Here is a 22,375-nt window from a genome sequence, read left to right on the forward strand (position 1 = left end):
GGTGGCACCCCCTGCCGGGAGTGTGATTTCAGCCTCTGTCGCAATCAGGGCACCGTCCTCTTGGAGCAATAGTGGGAGGCGCCACTGGCCAGGGAGGGCTGGAAGCTGAGCTGGCAGAGGATATGGAACACGGGCCCAAAGGCAACCTGGAGTTCCTCATGCAGTCGCTGGGAGGACTTGGAGGCTGGGGTGACCTGGTCTCCATAAAGAAATCTGTGGGCCGGAATCCAATACTGCCTCAAGGTCTGCCTGTGTACGCATCCCCTGAAACTGAGACACTGGACGAGGAGAGACATTGCTGAGGCAAGAAGGAGATCCAGAGCAGGGCAGGTGGAATGATGGGGAGTTTCTGAGACGCTGTAACCTGGAGGGGGGGGTGGAAATGAAGAAAAATGGCAAGTGGGAACTAAACCCACCATTTCCTCAAAAATCCTGCCGTTGGGGCACCTGAGTGGCTCAGTCATTAAGCATCTGCCTTTGGCTTGGGTCACGATCCCGGGATCCTGGGATGGAGCCCCACATTAGGATTTCTGCTCCACAGGAACCCTGCTTCTCCCTCTCCCTCTCCCCCCACCCCCGCTTATATCCCTTCTCTCACTGTCTCTGTAATAAAATCTTTAAAACAACAACATCAACAAAAACATTTATTTGAGGGGTGGAGGGGCAGAGAGCATCTCAAGCAGACTCAGAGCTGAGTATGGAGCCCAACACAGGGCTTGATCCCATGACTCCAAGATTACAACCTGAGCCGCAGCCAGGAGCCAGATGCTTAACTGACTGAGACACCCAGGCAGCCCAAATTTTAACTTCTTTTTAAAAAAAGTAGTGGATGAGGGGCGCCTGGGTGGCTCAGTGGGTTAAAGCCTCTGCCTTCAGCTCAGGTCATGATCTCAGGGTCCTGGGATCGAGCCCCGCGTCTGGCTCTCTGCTCATCCGGGAGCCTGCTTTCCCCCACCTCCCCCCCACCCCCACCTGCCTCTCTGCCTACTTGTGATCTCTGTCTGTCAAACAAATAAGATATTTTTAAAAATAGTGGACAAAATATTTGAACAGATTCTTCACAAAAGACATGTGAATGGCCATGTCCCGCACATGAGAAGATACTCATGGTGAGCGTTTTGATGATTCGTTGTCAGGGAAGTGTCTGCATTAAACCACCGTATAGCCTGCAGCATAGCTCAATTGCAAAGATGGACAATACGAGGTGCTGATGAAGAGCTACGGCATCTGCAATTCTTGTGCATTGCGAGTGGGCTTTTAAAACAGTGCAGTCATGGGCGCCTGCGTGGCTCAGTCAGTTGAGCATCTGCCTTTGGCTCGGGTCATGGTCCCAGAGTCCTGCATCAGGCTCCCTGCTCAGTGGGGAGTCTGCTTCTTCCTGTGATGCTCCCTCTCCTCCCTCTCTCTCTCAAATAAATAAATAAAATCTTATAAAAAAATGAAACAGTATAATCATTTGGGACAAGTTTTTTATATAGTTTTGTTTTTCTTCTATAGTTAAATGTACATTCACTATTTTAAAAGCTTTTATTTTGTTTATTCATTCATCCATCCATTCATTTATTCATTTTTTTTGGTGGGTAGCAAAGCAAGGTTTATTGAGTGATAGTAAAGCTTATTAACCAATGGAGTACAAAGCTCCCAAAGAGGGAGGGGACCAGAAGGGGACGCCCTTAAAGCTTTTATTTTATTTTAAAGATTTTACTTATTTGACAGAGAGAAACAGTGAGCGCACAAGCAGGCAGAATAGGAGGTAGAGGGAGAGGGAGAAGCAGGCTCCCTACTGAGCAGGGAGCCCAACATGGGGCTCAGTCCCGGGACCCTGGGATCAAGACCTGAGCCGAAGGCAGATGCTTAACTGACTGAGTCACCCAGGCACCCCAAAGCTTTTATTTTTTATTTATTTAATATACATAGTTTTATTTATTATTAACATATAATGTATTATTTGCCCCAGGGGTACAGCTCTGTGAATCATCAGGCTTCCATACTTTACAGCACTCACCACAGCACATACCCTCTACAATGTCCATAACCCAGCCACCCTATTCCTACCCCCATCCCCCAGCAACCCTCTGTTTTGTGAGATAAGTGTCTCTTATGGTTTGTCTCCCTCCCAATCCCATCTTGCTTCTTTTTTTCCCTCCCTACCCACAACTCTCCACCCTGCCTCTCAAATTCCTCATATCAGGGAGATCATATGAAAATTGTCTTTCTCTGAATGACTTATTTCGCTCAGCATAATACCCTCTAGTTCCATCCACATCGTTACAAATGGCAAGATTTCACTTCTTTTGATGGCTGCATAGTATTCCATTATATATACATATAATATATATATTATATATATATACATATATATATATATACATCTTCTTTATCCATTCATCTATTGATGGACATCTATGTTCTTTTCATAGTTTGACTATTGTGGGCATTCCAAAGCTTTTATTTTTCAAGTAATCTCTACTCCCAATGTGGGGCTTGAACTCATGACCCAGAGATCAAGAGTCACACACTACCACCTGAGCCAGCCAGGTTCCCCTAAACATATATTTGCTATTAAACTCAGCAATTTATTTACCCGAAAGAAATGAAAACATTTGTCTATAGAACAAGTTATACAGAAATGTTTATCGCAGTTTTATTTGTGATGGCCGAGATTCAGAAAGAGCCCAAAATGTCCATCAATAGGGAAATGGTAAACAAATTATGATACATCCATACAGTGAAATACCGCTCAGCAACACAAAAAAATAATATAATACATGTGACAACATGCGTGAAGCTGTTGGGAAACTATTGGGAGCAAAGCCAGACACAAATGCATACATATAGTATGGAATGACATCAAACTCTAAAAAAAAAAGTAAATGTGACCTACCATGGCAGGTCACTGGTGGCCTGGGTCTGCTTGTGGGGGGCCTACGGATGACAAAGGGGAAGATTTTGGGGTGATGCAAATGTTCCACTTTGATTGTGGTGGTGGTTTTATAATGTATGTATGCTTTTTTTTTTTTTTTTAAGAGGTGGAGGTTGGGGAGGGGTGGAGGCAGAGAGAATCCCAAGCAGGCTCCAAGCCCAGTGTGGAGTCTGACATGGGGCTCGATGTCACAAACCTGAGATCATGACCTGAGTTGAAATCAAGAGTTGGTTGCTTACCTGGCTGAGCCACCCAGGTGCCCCAAGATTTTATTTTTAAGTAATCTCTACGCCCAACATGGGTCTCAAACTTAACCCTGAGATCAAGAGTCACATGTTCTACCAACAGAGACAGCCAGGCACCCCCAGAAAATTTTTTTCTGACAGCCCTCCTCAAACTAGTTCAAGCTCCCTAGTCTGTACACACTTTATTTATTTTTTTAAAGATTTTATTTATTTATTTGACAGACAGAGATCAGAGGTAGGCAGAGAGGCGGGTAGAGAGAGAGGAAGGGAAGCAGGTTCCCCATTGAGCAGAGAGCCCAACGTGGGGCTCAATCCCAGGACCCTGAGATCATGACCTGAGCCGAAGGCAGGGGGGCTTTAACCCACTGAGCCACCCAGGTGCCCCTGTACACACTTTATAATCTGCATTTTCTGTCACTGCATTTCCCTGAGTTTGTGATTCTTTTTGTTGGTTTCCTCTAGACAGGGAGCTTACCAGCCGGTCCTGATGCCACCTCTCTTGGCTCACCATGGATTGCTAAGCACTCAGCACCTGGCTGCAAGCAGTAGGTGTTTAATAAACACTCATGTTATGGGTGCTTATGCCTTCATGGCTCAGTGGGTTAAGCCTCTGCCTTCCGCTCACGTCATGATTCCAGGGTCCTGGGATTGAGCCCCACATCAGGCTCTCTGCTCAGCAAGGAGTTTGTTTCCCCCTCTCTCTCTGCCTGCCTCTCCGCCTACTTGTGATTTCTCTCTGTGTGTCAAATAAATAAATAAATAATCTTTTAAAAATAAAAAATTAAAAAAAAAGCACTCATTAGACAAATGAACACAGGAACTAAGGAATGCAGGGGGCCAGGACCCTTGGCAGGAAGCAAAGGAGACAGCCACAGCTGAATCTGGGCCCCCACCGTACCTAACAGAGCTACAGCTCTGTGGACAGGATGACTTCTGGGCCCGTCCACTTGGGGCCCTGGCTCTGCTGGGGGAAGTTGAGTCTGTGCAGTTCCTTGGAGATCTCCAGGAAGGTCTTGCCTTTGGTCTCAGGGAGAAAGAAGCCAGTATAGATGGCCCCACAGACACAGAAGGCAAGGAAAGGCATATAGAGAAAGTGGGACAAGCCCTCCTGTAGGTGTGGAGAGAACCAGAGACCTGCTGTGGCCCAGTTCAGCCGCCAGACAGAAGGCCTCATGACAGGTGGTGTTGAGAGACTCGTCCCTCTTGGTTCAGATGAGTCCCAACCTCACCAGCCTCCTGGTGGAGGATGGAGACCTCTTGCAGGGCTCTGCTGCTGACAGAGGTAAAACCTAAGACAGGGCCCCAGTGTTTGGGGAGACAGGGGAGGCCTACCTTGATGAAGGGAAACCCCAGCCCAACCAGGAAGAGCAAGGTCCACACGAGCGCGCCGCCAACCATACAGGCAGCAGGCCTGGCCTTCTGGTCAAACAGCTCCATGGCCAGGATCCCTGTCACTCCGGCTAGAAAGAGGAGCACGGACAGGGGGCTGCCAGCCAGAGCTCCCAGCCCAGGCTTCCCCCCACCTTGTCCCTGACATGGGAGTGGGGACCCCTTGTCTTCTTCTCTGGCCATTCCCTCCCAGAAGCCTCAACGCAGGTAGGCTGGGGGGAGGGGCATGCGGGTGACACAGCATTCACAACCACCTGTCATGAACACAGACAACTGAGTTCCTTCTGCAATGCCAAAGCCCGGTGTTCCTTGGGCTCACTCACCGGGACCAATGCCAAAGCTGAGGACGAAGGCAAAGATGCAGGACATGGCCAGGTAGGGCATCCAGGGGAAGGAGCTCTATAATAGAGGGGCAGAGGGGGTGCAGCGAGGTGGAGATCAGGCTGTCCCAAGTTGCAACACTCATGCCCTCCCCCTCCCCACCCCACCCCACCCCAGCTACCTGCAGGCATAGGGCTACGGTGAAAATACTTCCCCAGCAGGTCATCAGGCAGTACCCTCCTATCAGCAGCACGCGGCGGCCCGACCTCTCGATCAGCACACACTGCAAAGGAAGGGAGCCCTGGTCACTGACCCCTGCACTGGAAGCATGCTTCCCTTGGTTTAAGGGAGAGCAGTGGGAAGCTGGTGGGGGAGGGGGTACTGGTAGGAGCTGTTGATTGCTTCAGGAGATTAAGACATTAATTTTTTAAGATTTTTGAGAGAGAGTGTGAGTGAGCAAGCGAGAGAGCATGAGCAGTGGGGAGGGGCAGAGGGAGAGGAAGAAGCAGGTTTCCTGCTGAGCAGGAAGCCCAATACAGGGCTCAACCCCAGGACCCTGAAATTACCATCAGATCCGAAGACAGAAGCTCAAGCGGCTGAGGTATCCAGGTGCCCCTATTGATTTTTTAATTATTAATTTGGCCCCTCCCCTTCATTCAGTTTCCTCATCTCAAAATGGTGTGTTAAGTGCACGGTCAACAGTTGGTGTTCAATAAATTCTAGCTAAGTCGCCCCATTTGAACATAGTGACTTGGAGTGGAAAAGAGCTCAAGGTAGAGGACTTCAGTCACTCCCCCCACCACCCCCAAGAGCTGGTAGAGGGTCAGCCCAAGCCCATGACAAACTCACACTGAGGCAGGCCGCAAGCAGCTCGCAGCTCCCAGTCCCCAAGACTGCGTACTGGACCTTCCCCTCGGGGATCCCCGCTGCCCGGAACACTGAGGAGGCGTATGCGTACACCTGGAAACCGAGAGCAGAGGGCCAGGCTGCCTGCAGTCTGCAGCCTCCTGTCCCGGGGTGGGGGGGATGAGGCACGGTCCTCACCGAGTCGTTCCCGCAGAGCTCCACGGCACTGCCCAGCACCATGAGGCTCGTCACCTGCCTCCGCAGGCTGCGATCCTGGAACAGCTCCCAGGGGCGCCGGGCGCGCTGGCCCTGGCAGGCGACCCGCTCCTCCTCCAGCTCTGCCAGCTCCCCCGCCACGTCTGCAGTGCCCCGCAGCCGCTGCAGGGCTGGGGCAGGGGTAGAGGGAGCTGAGCCCCACCAGTCCCTCTTTGGCCCCCACAGTGAACTCCCACCCCCAACTCCATTCATCCTCTCCCCAGGTCCCCCTGATCAGATGGGGATGATCTTCCCCTGTTCCTGTCATTTCAGGGCATCACGGACCAAAAAAGGCTTTAGGAGCTCGGGGTTCTGCAGAGACATCAGACTGGACACAACTGGGGCAGATTGCCATTATCCAGTGTCCCCAGTTCTCCACCCTTCCCTGTATCCAGGCCCTTTGCTAGGTGATTTTTGCAGCGGCCCCAGCCAAAGGAGCAAGTACTATTCCGCCCCTTGACACTGAGCTGTGTCATATGACTCGCTCTGGCCAATAGAATGAGGTTGTAGGGAGGGTATGCAAATTCCAGCCCAAGCCTTAAGAGACCTTGCTCATTTCTCCTGCTCTTCTACCACCATCATAAGAAGGTGTGGCAGGGCTAGCCCACCAGTCCCAGGAAGAGCAGAGATGGCCCAGCTGGGACCCTCCTAAATTAGCCAATGCCCAGCAGACTGCATGAGTGACCAAGACCCGCAGAGCCACCAGCCAGGTGCAGACATCAGCCAACCCCAGGGAACTCAGAAGCTTCAACTAAGCAACTAAGGGATTGCTTCTTTGGCTTGCCACTGAGGTATGATTATTAGGCAGCAACAGAAAACTGATGAATTAATTAACAGGTACCAGGAGCAGGTGCTACCATACTAGGACCTGTAATCTATGGTATAATTCCAATACCAGGCAGAGATGGAGAGGAGGCTGGAAAAATGGACACCTGTGGGTAGGAAGGGCAGTATTGCAGAAGAAAGAAAACAGATCTCATGAACTCCTGGGCCCTAGGGAAGAGATCCTTATGTGGTGAAAGCATGAACTGGTTGCTTTTCGCTGATTATTCTAAGCTTACTGTAAGAAAAACATGAGGGACACCTGGGAGGCTCAGCCAGTTAAGTGTCTGCCTTTGGCTCAGATCATGATCTAGCCTGGGATCGAGCCCCGCATCAGGTTCTCTGCTCATAAGGAAGCCAGCTTCTCCCTCTCCCTCTGCTTGCCAAACCCCCTGCTGGTGCCCTCTCTGTGTCTATCAAATAAATCAATAAAACCTTAAAAAGAGAGAGAGAGAGAAAGAAATGACCTCAAAAAGACCTTCAGAGGGAACAAGATTTAATTAAATTTAACTTATTCCGGAACTCACTAGGTTGATTTAGTTAAAAGACAAAACAAAACAAACAAAAAAATAAACCTGTTTCTCATCTCCAGCCCCCCTGACTAGCAAAAAGACTTCCATGTGAAGTTACAGCCTGAAAGCAAATATCAAATCCAGGGGTGCCTGGGTGGCTCAGTTGTTAAACGTCTGCCTGTGGCTCAGGTCATGATCCTAGGGTCCTCGGATTGAGCCCCACATCAAGCTCCCTGCTCGGTGGGAAGCCTGCTTCTCTCTCTCCCACATCCCCTGCTTGTGTTCCCTCTCTCACTGTGTCTCTCTCTGTCAAATAAATAAATAAAATCTTTGAAAAGAAAAAAAAGGGACTCCTGCATGGCTCAGTGGGTTAAGCCTCTGCCTTCTGCTCAGGTCATGGTCTCAGGATCCTGGGATCGAGCCCCGCATCAGGCTCTCTACTCAGCAGGAAGCCTGCTTCTCTCTACCTGCTTCTCTGCCTACTTGTGATTTCTCTCTCTCTCTGTTAAATAAATAAATAAAATCTTTTAAAAAAGAAAAAAAAAAAAAGATCAAGTGCAGAGCCTTGCCAGTAAGCCATGAACTCAGGGTAATGATCAAATTAAGGGTGTGGCTTAATGCCAGTGCCTCATAGACACTCCTGGCTGGAAAAGGGGCATTTGGGGCACCTAAGAATGTTGATCCCCAGCAGCCTACCATGCCCCAAATTCCAGTCATTCAGTCTCAAGAGGGAAGCATGTCCCCAAAAGACTTTTGGGTGTGGCTTTTGGGCACATCAATCAAATACATAGAAAAATCACATTGTTTTTGAAAGAATTATATTGACAAAAGCTCTGCTATACCGGATGAAAAGGTATTTGGAGACAATTGGAAATGTAAAGACTTCTGAACCTCAACTTTCTAGGAGTATATTTGCAATGCCCTCTTCAGAAGGTGTCAAGGATGGACATCTCAGAGGGCAGAAGCTAGAACCAGGGCACACCACGGCCTCAAAGCCCCTCCCAGGGGACAGAGCCAGGACTTGATCATGGAACATTCCCTACCTGCAAAGCAGGGAGATCTGGCAGCATTTTCCCAGGGGCACCTTAGCATTAAGGACCGGTGACTGCTTGACTCCTCCTCTTTGAAATGAGGGTTAGAGGCACCTGGGTGTCTCAGTGGGTTAAGCCACTGCCTTCGGCTCGGGTCATGATCTCAGGGTCCTGGGATCAAGCCCCGCATTGGGATCTTTGCTCAGCGTGGAGCCTGCCTCTCTCTCTCTCTGCCTGCCTCTCTGCCTACTTGCGATCTTTCTCTGTCAAATAAATAAAATCTTAAAAAAAAAAGAAAAGAAATGAGGGTTAGTTCTTGTTACACTGTCCTACTTTCACCATTGTGTGTTGAGTTCAGAGGGGCAGAAGACTTGTGTTGTTAGTTCCTAGGTCTCTGGATCAAGAGAAGCCACTCAGAGACTTGATATGATCTTAAGATCCTGGACTGCAAGACGGATGCCATGACTGGGTGAGACTGAGGGGTCCCGGCTGACACTGAGCATGTTTCGCACAGGGGAGGGATATCAGCAATAGCTGTGATCATAATGGCGAGCTGAGAAGGTGCATGAGTGTGCCCTGGTCCTCAGCTTTCTCTAAATGGACAGCCCTTGCCCTGTGAGAGGATAGGCCATTGATCTCCCCATCCCTTGACTTTGGATTCAGTGACATGGCTGATGGGCTGTTCACGGGCATGGGGAGCACAGATGTGCAAAATGCTTGTGCTCTAGATCTGCTTTCTTGGTCCTCTGCCATCACTGTAATAAGAACGTTCCCGGGGCGCCTGGGTGGCTCAAGTCATGATCCGAGGTCCTGGGATCGAGCCCGCATCAGGCTCCCTGCTCAGCAGGAGACCTACTTCTCCCTCTTCCACTCCCCCTACTTGTGTTACCTCTCTAGCTCTCTCTCTCTCTGTCAATTAATTAAATAAATAAATCTTTAAAAAAAAAAGAGAGAGAGAGAGAGAGAACATTCCCGGGCAGGCGCACTGGTACCAAGAGAGAGGAGCGAGAACTGAACGGGCTCCGGCCCGGACCAGCCTGGACTGGCTCATCGGCCGATTCCCAGACACGAAGAGCTGCCAGCTGAGATCAGCAATCATGCAGCCTGCCCAGCAAGTAAATAAGTAGAAGACGCCCTAATGGATTGTGTTAAGCCAGAGACTTTTGGTATTGTTTTTGGGCATCATTATCATGGCCGTAGCTAATGAATCAGTCCATCAGCACCCAGGTGACACAGTGTTTCATCCTCCAAATGTGGTAGAGGGAAGGGCTCTCCATTGGCACCGTCCCGCTGTTCCTAGATGTCAGGGGTGGGGTCTGCTCTGTCTGCAGCCTTGGCACTTAGGACAGCCCCTTGGTAAAGAGTTTTGTTTTGTTTTTAAGAGATTTTATTTATTTATTTGAGAGAGAGAGCAAGCATGGCGGAGAGGAGCAGAAGGAGAGGGAGAGAGAGAAGCAGACTCCCCGCTGAGTGCAGAGTCAGAGGCTGGCTCGATCCCAGGACCCTGAGATCATGACCCGAGCCGAAGGCAGATGCTTAACTGACTGAGCCACCCAGGCGCCCTGATAAAGAGTTTTGAAGATGGGCACCTGGGGGGCTCAGTCAGTTAAGTGTCTGCCTTCAGCCTGGGTCATGATCTCAGGGTCCTGGGATTGAGTCCCGCATGGGACTAGCTGCTCACAGAGGAGCCTGTTTCTCCCTCTCCCTCTGCCCCTCCTCCCCGCTTGTGCCTTACCTCTCTTTGTCTCCAATAAATATATAATATCTTTAAAAAAAAAAAAAGGACTTTTGAAGAGATGGGTGGATGGCACAAAAGTGAAGGACAGCTTTTTCCTGATAAGGAAACCCAAGAAATAGGGATTCACATGCTCTGGACAGATGTGTCCCTGGGTCAAGGGTGGTCTGGGGACCTGAGGTCGGGGACTCACCTGCCAGGCAGGCCTGAGTGTCTCCACGGTCAATGAGTAGGTAGCGTGGGCTCTCAGGGAGCAGAGGGAGGAAGGCAAGTTGGAGCAGCCCAGGCACCAGGCAGCTGGCCAGCAGCAGGGGCCAGGTCCCTGGGTCACCCAGGAGCTCCCTGGGGAGGCAGAGGAGAGGAGGGACCAGGTGCTTCCTTGCCAGGGCCCTGCACACTTGCCCCATAATCCCCAACCCTCCCCATCTCCCCACCCTCAGTCCTCAGCCTGTCCACCCTCTCAAGGGCAGAGGACCTGTATTGCTCTCTGCTTCTTTCTAACCAGCTCTGGGTCTGGACACCAAGATCCCTCCCATCCTAGGTAGATCCCAGGATAAGGCAGGGCCATGGCCGCACCTTATTCATAGTGACTCCTCTTCCCAGTCTTTCCAAACCACACTGACGGGTGGTTTGACTAATACCCGTTTTGTCTTTCCGCCAGATGGGTGTGGACAGGATTTCAGTACAAAGAGGATTTCTTAATTCAAAGAAGCAATGCCTTAATACACTTGGTGGATAGAAGAGAAATTTAGGCGAGGGCTTTTTCTAGCATCCCTCAAACCACTCAGGGCACAGGGAGACGGGGTGCTTACCTGAGTCCGACCACCTGACCTATCACAATCCCCAGGGCAGTGAAGATGGCTGGGGTCATGGCCACGGCTCCTCGGAGTTCCTTGGGAGCACTTTCCCCCAGGTACATGGGCTGGACATTCATGCTCAAGCCTAGAAGTGTGCATAGCCACGGAGTTTCAGAGTACTTTCTTTCCCAGGATAGATAACTAATACAGACAGAGACCCCTGGCTGTGTAAACAGTAGTAAGTCAAGAGGGGATTTGCTGATGGGTGTCTCTAAAAACCCAGGTAGGGCACCAGGGTGGCTCAGTGGGTTAAGTGTCTGCCTTGGGCTCAGATCATGATCCCGGGGTCCTGGGATCGAGTTTGGCATCGGGCTCCCGGCCTGGTGGGAAGCCTGCTTCCCCCTCTCCTACTGCCCCTGCTTGTATTCCCTCTCTCACTGTGTCTCTCCGTCAAATAAATAAAATCTCTGGGGGGGAAAAAAAGCCCAGGTAAATATGGTTCCACACATGACAAGCCCCAGAAACTGAGGAGCCCCTAACAGGCTACTCTGCCTCCACAGGGATGATCTGAGAATTCATCCTGATATCTTTGTACCTTAGCCTGCCAGGAAGCTCCTGGATTATAGTGTGGCTCAAATACGGGGCCTCTGTTAGCACAGACTTGGGGATGTTCGTATTCACAGCCCTGTACAACTTTTCCAACTTTCTATGTCCACTTTAAAGGTCCAGTTATATGAGCCTTTTGAGATAAACCATCTTGCAAAATAATTATTTTGCAAAAGGAGAGGTGGGTGTGAAGGGAAAGTGTGAAGGAAGAGAACACATGAATGGATGAAATTAATCAAGAGAACACAAATGAATAAATGGACTACATGAATGAGTAGGAATAGGGAGGCAGGATGGACTGCCCCCCCCCGCCCCCGAATACCTGCACTGACTCCCATGAGCAGCCTGCCCAGCACGATCATCTCAAAGGAGCCTGCTCGGCGGCTGAAGCCAAACAAGGTGGCCGCGGCCACCACAAAGACGTTATTCACCAGGAGGGACTTCTTCCTGAGGGGAAGTGGAACGCAGGCAAGAGAGGCTCAGGTTCAGTCTGGGGGAGGGGGGACTCTCCCCGAGGACCCTTCTTTGCAGCTCCAGCTGGCCCCAATCAGACCTGTGTGTGCGCATGAAGGACCTGCGTCAAGAAGTCTAAGCTAGGGGCGCCTGGGTTGCTCAGTCGTTAAGCCTCTGCCTTCAGCTCAGGTCACGATCCCAGAGTCCTGGGATGGAGCCCCGCATCGGGCTCCCTGCTCGGCAGGAAGCCTGCTTCCCCCTCTCCCACTCCCCCTGCTTGTGTTCTCTCTCTCTCTCTTGCTGTGTCTGTCAAATAAATCAATAAAATCTTAAAAAAAAAAAAGAGTCTAAGCTACATAGACGGAAATGCCTGCTAGCCAGTGTGCCTGGGACCACACGTGGTATGCCTTGAAGGACAAACTCCCACACCCCTCTCCCAACATACTCCAAGTGACTGTCCTTTCTGCCTACACCACGGCTTGAAATGACAGTGTTTTCAGATGGAGCATCGCTTTCCTCCCACTCTTCTGTAAGATGAGGGGCTTGACAACTGATTTCTCCGACTCAATCAAGCCATAGAGAAGAAGAGCTGGGACTTTCAGAGTAAGGGAAGAGACGCCTGGAAAGTCAAGTACCATCCTCTCACATTTTCTCCCATGTATTATAGTCACTTCTCAGAACTTTCAGGATGGCAGGGTGGCCCATGGCTAGTTCAGTGGGACAGTCTGCAGCCCAGGGAGTGGTCACTAGAAATGTCCGCGGCTTAACCGTGCCGAAGCATCGATTCTGGGATTCCTGATACTGAGCACAGAAGTGCTGTCACGCAGGGTACTCGGGAGAGCCCACTTCTGCGGGGGAAGCTGGATTCTAGAGGAGGCCAGTGTTCTGCCCAAAGCGAGCGGCACATTGGCGAGGGAATAAGAACTAATCTAGATCGCCTGGGTCTAGAGAATGGAGAATGGCACAGATTATAGCAAACCTGGTCCGCGGGTGACTCCTGCTGAAAACCAGATAAGGTTTCCTCGGTGCTGTAAATTAATAAAGTACTTCGGGGGTGGGGTATTTATTTGGCAAATGCATTTTGCTCCATTTCTGTACACAGACAACACCGAAAACGTTTGGCTTTCCCCTAGCAGGGGCAGAATTACACCTTTACTGACCTGCCTGAGCATAGAGCAGCTCTCCATCTCGGGCCACAGTGCCTTCCTTAGGGCGTCTTGCTGGCCCACTTCTCTGATGATTTTATACTGAAAGGACCGGGACAACGGGCACCAGAAGAGTCCACTGTCTTGTAAGGCACAAGCATGGCAAAGACCAGAAGCTTTAAGCCGCCGCATCAGGGAAGTTCCCGAGGCTCGATGGACTAATGCCCATCAGCCTATTTCCTCCAGAGGACATGAGAAATCACTGCCCTCCCTCTAAGAAGGATGAGCAACTCTCAGAGAGCTCGTTCCCATTTTGGAGAGAGAGCGCACGGACCACCGTGGGTGTCATGCTCTCGCACACAAACCAGGTGATTTGAAAACCTGGCAGCTTCGAGGGGAGCTCAAACACGGGCAGTACGTGGACAGTGTTCTCCAGTGGGTCCACGCGAAGTGCAAAGGGCTCTGCCACTCGCCCCTTTAGACCTAGGAGAGCCTACGGTGCTCCAAGCGACTGCGGCGGATGTCTAAAAGGAGAGTCACAAGGCAAGACCTAGATTTTGGAGCAAAGCCACTCTCCTTCAGTGAATTATCATCCTCTTAATTAGAAATAACCTTGGACTTGTCAGTATCGCCTACACCAGACTCTGGGACCCCTTGTGGCCGTGTATCCATCACACACTGTGTCCCATAGGACACTCCTTCGCTGAGGTAGGGTGTGCCTAGTAGCACTTAGTCACTATTTCAGTGATGCCCCATGTGGGCCCCAAAGGTTTGCATGAGCAAGTTACTCATGTCGGCATGCCTACTTGACCACTCTGCCTACTTGACCATTCTGCCACCCTTCTCCCAAGGCACCCCAGGGGTCAGAGCGAATTCCTTCTCTTTTGCAGGAAGAGCCTAAATTTACCAGCAGACATGGAACTAGACACCAGGAATCCTCCCTCCCTCAGAGCACAAGGCTCTTCCCTCTACCAAATCGGCTTGGAGATGTGACTCTGTGATCAAACTTCTGGCAGGGTAGGAGGCTGGGGCGGCTGAGCAGGCCTGGGCCTGGGACCCTAGGGGCTCTTCCTTCTCCCACATTCCTCAGCCTACAGACTGGGGCATCCCCTCATCAAGGGTATACACAGAAAGCACTTACCTTCCCAGCAGGACAGCAAGGGGCCCAGCAAGCAAAGCTCCAAAGAGACCCCCCAGGGGGTACAGAGACACAATGAGGGACCACACAAACAGAACCAGGTGGTCGGGCAGTGGCTGGCCGGTCCGCAGCCACCACGTCTCGTTGATGAATTCCTGAATGGGCTTTGGACAGAGATGCCAGTCAGTCTTCCAGGAACAGGCTCGACAGGCTAGGCCTTCTCCCCGACAGGTCTCTGCCTCTCCAGAGCAGGCACCCAGGCTTCCTCCAGCCATACTGCTCCCTGGCTGTGGGGGCAGGGACGGAGTCTGCCGAGCTCCTAATCTGTGAATGCACCAGGCAGGTCTCCTTCACATATGTCTCCGGGAGCCTAGTGCTGACCGGTCTCTGCGTGCCCCACAGAGTCCATGATCACTCCCCTGGGGCCCCGGCTTTCAGCCCAAGAACGCAACCTCGGGGCTCACATCAGTGGGCCCCTAGCTGACTGGCATTCTGTGGGACTTGGCCAGTGGTGAGCACCAGTAGGACGGAGGGGGGGGGTGCCTGTGTCCAGGTCACCTCAGGCTGGGGGGTCCCGTCAGGCCAGCTGTGACACTCAATCAAACGTCACCGCTCCTCTCAAGGGGTCCTACGCCACATATCTCTTTCCTTCCAGTTTCGGTTACTGCTCCTTCCACGTGTCCCTTTGGGGGCACGCGTGGTAATGACTCTGGTGTCACTGAGCTCTCCCTGGTCTTGTGTGCTCTCTGCCACACTCAATCTGTAAATTGTCCCTTGTGGCATCTAAACCTACCTGACTTATCTGGACTGTGCCACCTGCTTCCCAGGGACCCCGACTTTGACGGCCCTTAGAGGTATTCTGTTAGAAACACGTCACTCTGTTCGCTGTTTACACTCGGAATTAGGCCCAGAGAGGTGAAAGGACTTGCTCATGGCTTTAGCCGCAGGTCAGGGCTGTAGAGGGTGGTCAGGACACCCCAGTCCCCCACCCCCAGAGCTGCAGTTCTAGCTAAGTGAACAGAGGCCACAGGGTGAGGAATAACTGCACTTGGGCAAGTCCCGGACACATTTCAGGGTCTGACTGGTCTCAGGCCTCCCAGCAGGATGTGAGGGAGGATGTGGGGAGGGCAGCGGGTTGAGGGGTTGGACCAGCTCCACTCGGCTCAGGGCAGCCCAGGGTAATGGGTGTCAGCCTGGTGCCTGCCAGGTCCCTCTGGGGGAAGGACCATCTAGGGGAGCTGGGAACTAGGCCCAGCCTCTCCTGCCCTTGGCTGGAAATCTATTTGGTGGATTAGGAGTCTCTGAGGTCAAGAAAGACCCTTGGGCCAGGTCAACACCATGTGCTGGGGGCAGAAGGATGACTCAGACACTGAGAGCAAACCAGCGGGAGGATGAGACAGGCCCCACACAACTTGAGTGGGGACAGCCTGCTCAAAGGGCTGGAGAGGGAGAGGCAACTTCCACCTGGGGCTGGGGAGGGCTGTCGAAGGAAGGTTTCAGGATGGTGATGGTGTTTGGGTGGTCCTTGAGGGGCTTCTGCAGGGGCAGCGGAGAGGGCTTCCCAAGCAAAAGAGGCTTAGAGAGAGGGCTGTGTGCATTTGGGGACCTGCATTTAAATTGCTTTGCTAGTGGGGTTCAGGGAATGAAGGCAGGGAACGGGTAGACAGGTTCTGATCTAAGAAGGCTTTGAATTTCAGGTAGATGAGTCTGTTCTTATTCCTGTAGGCATCGGGGAACCACAGAATGTTTCTGGGCAGGGGAGTGGCTTGGTCAAACTTTCGAGGCCAGTGAGGAGGCAAAGCCAGGGATCCAGGAAGGAGAGACAGGGCCTGAACTGGAGTCATGGCAGAGACACAGGGAGAAATGGCTAGCCAGAGGTAGTTAGGAAGGGCTCGGTATTTGGGGGCAAGGGGCAGAGTCAAGGCTGGTTCCCCGCTAGGCAGACAATAGAGTTATCCGCTGACATCAGGGACCCAGGAGGACATCCAGATTCAAGGGAGGATGTAGAGCTGGGTTTGAACCTGCATCTGTAGGACCTGTGGGCCATCTCAGTGAAGGTGATACGTAGGGGGAAGCACCACAAAGTGGCTGCTGGCCTGAACCCCACAGCAGGCAACTGTTGGCCTTCCCCCGCACCTACCGGGATGGGGATGGCGGGCACAGAAAATACATACCAAAGTCGGGGCATTGATGATGGAGAGGTTGTAGCCAAATTGAAAAGTCCCACCAATGCCAGCCGCACAGGTGGTCAGGAGCAGGACCCTGCCCTGAATCTGAGGAGAGAGGGGAGGACACAGAGTGACCTTTAATAGCCTCCACCTTCCTCCCAGGGCTGCAACCTGCCAATCACAGCACTGCAATCCAGTTGAACTATGCAGTGATGTTTCCACTTTGCAGATAAGTCAACTGAGGCAAAGAGAGGAGGGGGTTACCTAGGTCACGTGGCTGGCGGGTGGCAGAGGAACCCCAGTCTCTGCTCTCGAGTCCCAGACCCCACTGCCATCTCACCCTCCACCCTCTCCCCCATCAGCATCTTCCCAAAATAGACAACAGGTCTGTGGCCCTCTGTGCCAGGCTGTCCCTGGGCAGGCCTGCCTGCTGTGGTTCTGGGGCACAATGCTCTGGGCTGGGGCCCCAGGAGAGTGAGGCTCTGCCCCTAGCAGGACTAGTGCTCCCTAGCCCCAGTGGCTGGCCCCAGCAAAACATTCTCCAACAGAAAGGCTCTGCCTCCTTCTCTCACTTGCCAGCCTGTTTCATAGTAAGGCTAACAGAAGGGCCGCATGGATCTGTATGTGTGGGGACTTGTGGGGCATATGAAGTAGCAGAGAGTAGCCACAACTGGTGGCCGTGCTTGGGTCCCGCTGCCAATGCTGCCCCTCCTCCCTTGTCCTCTCTGAGTCACTTCTTTACTGGATCTGGAGATGATCATGCCTACCTCCAGGGTGGGGGATGGGCAGCCAAGGCACACATGTGCCACACACACTTGGTACAACAGAGGACAGTTTTCATCCCCACGCAACACTCTTGAAGATGGAGAGAGAACTCTCCAGAGCACCCAGCCATGAGAGCTCAACTCTAAGGTCCTGTTCCCTTAGGTCAGTATATTTTTTAGGTATGCTCAATTTTTTTTAAGACTTTATTTGTTTTTGTGTATGTATGAGAGAGAGAGCGCAAGCAGGGGGAGCAGCAGGCAGAGGGAGAAGCAGGCTCCCTGCTGAGCAAGGAGCCCAACTGGGGACTCAATCCCAGGACCCTGGGATCATGATCCAACCCGAAGGTAGATGCCTAACCGACTGAGCCACCCAGGCATCCTGGGATTCTCAATTTTATTAATAATTTTCCTCTTCTAGGGGGTGTCTGGGTGGCTCAGTGGATTAAAGCCTCTGCCTTCGGCTCAGGTCATGATCCCAGGGTCCTGGGATCGAGCCCCGAATCAGGCTCTCTGCTCAGCAGGGAGCCTGCTCCCCCCTCTCTCTGCCTGCCTGTCCGCCTACTTGTGATCTCTGTCGGTCAAATAAATAAATAAAATCTTAAAAATAATAATAATAATAATTTTCCTCTTCTAGTTTTTTTTAAAGATTTTATTTATTTGTCAGAGAGAGAGCACAAGCAGGCAGAGTGGCAGGAAGAGGCAGAGAGAGAAGCAGACTCCCCACCGAGCAGGGAGCTTGATGTGGGACTCGATCCCAGGAGCCTGGGATCATGACCTGAGCCGAAGGCAGCGGCTCAACCAACTGAGCCACCCAGGCGTCCCCCTCTTCTAGTTTTTTTTTTCCCCTTTTCTAGTTTTTAATGACAAAACAACATGCTTATTAAAATGCTCAAAAATTCAGTATATGCTGAAAGTTCTCCACTGACCCAAAGGCGCAGCATTGAACTGTTCCTCTCAGATACTTTCCTAGGCATGCACAAAGTAGTTGAGTACACAAAAATCAAATCATTGATCTTTTCCTAGTAAATCACACTGCCTGTCTTGTTCTAGCAGATCACCCTGCAAATCTGAAGTCCTACAATTCAAATGTATGACTTTTTAAGTACTTTCATACCAGTTTCATGGCAGAAGGATGTTTGGCTAAAGATTTTCCAAATAACTTCCAGAACCTGACGACTATTTATTTGTTTTATCAAACACTTTTATCAAAGATCTTGCCACAGATCTAGAGACAGATCCATCAGAGGACCTGCCCACAGTTCCCTAAGGCCTAAATAACTTCCTTCTGGAAGCCAGAAGAGGGAGCCAGGCCAGGGCCCAGGACTGCGTCTCACTGGAGTCACGTTGAAGCTCCATGTGGGCTGCATGGAGGGGAGCAGTCCACTTAGAAGATCTGCAGGAAGCAGCAAGGCGGGGGCGCCTGGGTGGCTCCATCGGTTCAGCTCAGGTCATGATCCCAGGGTCCTGGGATCAAGCCTCTGCTCAGGAGGGAGCCTGCTTCTCCCTCTCCCCCTGCCTGCTGCTCCTCCTGCTTGTGCTCTCTCTCCCTCTGTCAAGTAAATAAATAAAATCTTAAAAAAAAAAAAAAAAAAGAAGCAGCAAGAGGTGGCTGGCTCAGTTGGAATAAGATGTGACTCTTGATCCCAGGGTCAGGGGTTTGAGTCCCATGTTGAGTGCAGACATTAGTCAAAAATAATAATAATAACACCCCCTAAAAAAAAGAGACAGACACACATACCTTCGCAGGTCTCCAAGATAGCAGTTAATCTTTTTTAAAGATCAATTGATTTAAGAAAGAGAGAACGAGCCAGAGGGGCAGAGGGAGAGAGAATCTCAAGCAGATTCCGTGCTGCACATAAGCCCCACACAGGGCTTGATTTCAGGACCCTGAGATCAGAACCTGAGCCAAAACCAAGAGTCAGAAGCTTAACTGCACCATCTAGGCGCCCCAGGAAATTGATTTACCAAGATCATGCATGGAGATTGCCTAGTCCTGTGCCTATCATGAAAAGCATGGCAACATTAGCTATGCCAGTGATTACCAATTCAGTGAACAGATATTTCTTGCCTCCCTAGTGTGGACAATAAACCAGCTAGCTAGCTGTTCTAGGTGCTACTGATATAACCAGGGAACAGGAGACAGAATCTGTCACCTCACAGAGCCTTCCTTCCAGTGGAGGAAGACCAGCAATGACAAAATGAACAAGGAAAACACAAAGTATGTCAGCTGGTGTAATGGAGAGATAAAGCAGGGAAGGGTGTGAGGGAGTGTTTGGAGAGTGTGGTCTGAGACTAGGCCCTGTGAAGGTGACATCTGCACAGGGACTTGAAGGACATGGGGGAATGTGTCATGCAGGTATCTGAAGGAAATCAGTGCAGGCTGGCAGAGGAGTGGGAGGACTGGGGGTCTGGGGAAGAGGAAAGGGGAACCCAAAGATGGGTGGTGGGTGGCGTGGATGTTCTCTTCTGGCTGCCCCCACTTCTCTGTGAAGTAGAACATCAGGACAGGGCTCAGAGGGAGCGTGGAGAAGGAAATGAAGGTTGGGGATGTGGCGAGGGTGGGAAACAGTCGTGGGAGGGGGTGAGGCGACCAGGACTGCAGTGCCCAAGGGCTGCTGTCTCTGCGGGCATGTCCGACCCACCAGAGGACTCCAGAACAACGTGGGCAGCACAAGGGCTGCTCGCGTGGGATGCTGCCCAGCCACAGTTCCTGCAGACAGGTGACTCCATGCACCGCTGCACTGGCCCCCTGGCCATTCCTGCACGCGACCTCCAGCTTATGTTCTCCGGAGCTCAGCACCTAATTCCACTGGACAAACAAGCACCAGCTACTTTTATACACGGCCACCTCCGCTAAACCTTCTAGAGTGGCTGCTCCGGTGCGTTCACGCCGGTCTGCAATCCCTCGTCCGAAACACCAGGGCCGGGCGTGTTTCGGAATTCAGAACTTTCCCGATCGCAGGACGGCATCGAGCACGTACACGCTTCTCTAGCATTCGCTACATCGGGTTTGCGATTCAGAACTGCTGCCGCCATAGCTGTGCCACCCGACGCTCAGGCGCGCGGAACGGAGGGAGACTGGGTTTTTGCTGTAGGACCCCAGAAGCTCATGGGCAGTGGGCGTGGTAGACGCGCTTGCCACCTTAGAGACCGGAAGCGGATGCGCAAGCGCAGTGGGTGTTGTGGGCAGCAGCGTGAGCTAAAGACTCGCGCAAAGCGTGCCTCTGGGCAGAGTGCGCGCCCTAGACACCTGCGCACGCGCAGAAGGCGGTTAAGGGGTGTGAGGCGCTTCAGGCCGTCACCTGGGAACGAGATCCAAAAGGGCAGGTGGTGTTCTTCCTCCATCCCGCCCTTTCCGTAGCTTTGAGGCTGAAAAGTACACACTCCTTGGTCCGCCGAGCCTGGGACCCATCTCTGCAAACCGGAAGGGGACTGTGGTCCGAGGTCACCATGGTCCATGGCCTACCCCTTGCAGTCACCCTGGGAAGTCCCAGCGAGCTCCAGATTCACCCGAAACCCTGTCCTGGCCTCTCGTCCCTTTTCCTGCTGCCGCCTCCGGTGTAATGCCGGTCCCTGACTCATGCCTCCTCGTACCTCCGCCGCTGCCCCTCCTGGCCCCTCTCCCCTGCTTCCTTTTACCACCAACAGGCCCCCCTGCCAACCACCAGGGCACAGGAGCCCCACCCCTGCTCCCACCAACGTCCCCACCCTCCCCCAATCCAACTGTCCCCTCCCTTGACCCAGTGGAGGGACAGAATCAGAAGGGACTGAAGGGTAGACCCACCAGTCTCTGGAGCGCTCTCATCCGTCAGTCCTGGCAGAGCCAGTGATTTGGGTGCCCAGCAGAGAACCAGTCTGGGGTTGATGGCATGAGAGGCTGGCCCTTGGAGATGAGGAACCACAGGGTCCACTGGACCTGGTTAATCTTTTATTTCTCAGGGCCTCTCAGACCCTGCGTGGAATCCAGGACCTGGATAAAGGCCAAACCGAACCAGACTTGGCAAAGACACTCTCTGTGGTCATCCAAGCGGATACCCGAAAATGACCTTAGGAAGCCCTTTGAGCAAAGACTGTGATGGGACATACACCAGAATGGAGACTGCAGTATCTTTCTTGCTCATGCCGGGTTTTGTTAGATTTTTGCTGCTCTGAATTAAATAATAATAATAATAATAATAAATTTTAAAAAATTTTTAGAGAGTGAGGAGGGGCAGAGGGAGAGAATTCCAAGCAGGCTTCCAGCTCAGCACCCGCCCAACTGGGGACGCTATTGCAAGACCCTGAGATCATGACTTGAGCCAAAATCAAGAGTGGGTTGTTTAACTGACAGCCATCCAGCAGTCCCCGCTGCTCTGCTCTAAAAAAAAATTTCTAAAAACATTGGAATGTATGGGTGACTCAGTCTGTTGGGCCTCTGCCTTAGGCTCAGGGGATGATCCCAGAGTTCTGGGATCAAGCCGGAGTCCCCGATCCCTGCTCAGCAGGGAGTCTGCTTCTCCCACTGCCTGCTACTCCCTGTGCTTGTGCTCTCTTTCTGACAAATAAAAAGCTTTTATAAAGGTTTTTCTTAAAACACCATGCATTATTAAGGAAAAATACAATAAAGTAGTAGCGGTTGCTAATTGCATGCGTTTTCTGCACCTGTTGCGATGATCATATGGGTTCTACTGTACTGTCTATGAGCTCAGTTACATCAATAGAGTTTCTAAGGGTAATTAATCCTTTAATTCTTAGGATAAACACAACTTGCTCATAGTGTTGTCATTGTTGCTATTAACACATTGTTGGTTTCAGTTGCTAATATTTTATTTAAATAGATTTCTTTCTTTTTTTGTTGTTATTTTTCAAAAACAAATTTTTTTCCCTGCAAATACCTGTGCTGGTCAGCTAGGGCTTCAACATATTTTGAGGTGGGTCACTCAATGGGCCTGCTTGTATTCACCTAGGGGGTAGGTGGTCACTGTGTGCCCTTCTACCCTACTCAGGTGTCCATTGCGCAAGTTGGTTGCCTAAAGGCAGCTTCTACAATAACCTCAGGATAAGTAAGGATAAAACATACAAGTTTCTTATGAGGATTTAATATCATTAAAACTAAAAATCAAGTGGCACCTGACTGGCTCAGTGTTAGAATATGCAACTCTTAATCTCGGGGTCATGAATTTAAGCCCCATGTTGGGCTTGGAGCCTACTTTAAAAATAGTAATAATAAAATTATAAAATTGGGG

The 22,375-nt window shown here is 51.4% G+C and overlaps 1 protein-coding gene across 11 annotated transcripts; it reads right to left on the reverse strand.

Annotated features, from left to right (window-relative positions):
• Positions 1-41: 41 nt before the first annotated feature.
• Positions 42-21,381, reverse strand: SLC2A11 (solute carrier family 2 member 11). 11 transcript variants are annotated; one of them, XM_046025640.1, is made up of 13 exons: positions 20,935-21,381; positions 16,393-16,491; positions 14,222-14,382; positions 11,805-11,929; positions 10,892-11,021; positions 10,273-10,421; positions 5,923-6,110; positions 5,728-5,838; positions 5,060-5,161; positions 4,881-4,956; positions 4,501-4,628; positions 2,885-2,925; positions 42-364 (listed from the first exon to the last, which is right to left on the reverse strand). In XM_046025640.1, exons 1-13 carry the CDS (start codon positions 20,953-20,955, stop codon positions 157-159), a joined length of 1,539 nt encoding a protein of 512 aa, XP_045881596.1. In that variant the 5' UTR covers positions 20,956-21,381; the 3' UTR covers positions 42-156. The 11 variants fall into 11 exon arrangements, with proteins under 11 accessions (XP_045881596.1, XP_045881591.1, XP_045881598.1 ...); XM_046025635.1 differs by lacking the exon at positions 20,935-21,381 and adding an exon at positions 20,453-20,722; XM_046025637.1 differs by lacking the exons at positions 2,885-2,925; positions 20,935-21,381 and adding exons at positions 4,067-4,276; positions 20,453-20,722 and having other exon boundaries at positions 323-364.
• Between the last annotated feature and the right edge of the window lie 994 nt (positions 21,382-22,375).

The sequence above is a fragment of the Meles meles genome, chromosome 12 (assembly GCF_922984935.1).
Source record: "Meles meles chromosome 12, mMelMel3.1 paternal haplotype, whole genome shotgun sequence".
Classification (NCBI taxonomy): domain Eukaryota; kingdom Metazoa; phylum Chordata; class Mammalia; order Carnivora; family Mustelidae; genus Meles; species Meles meles.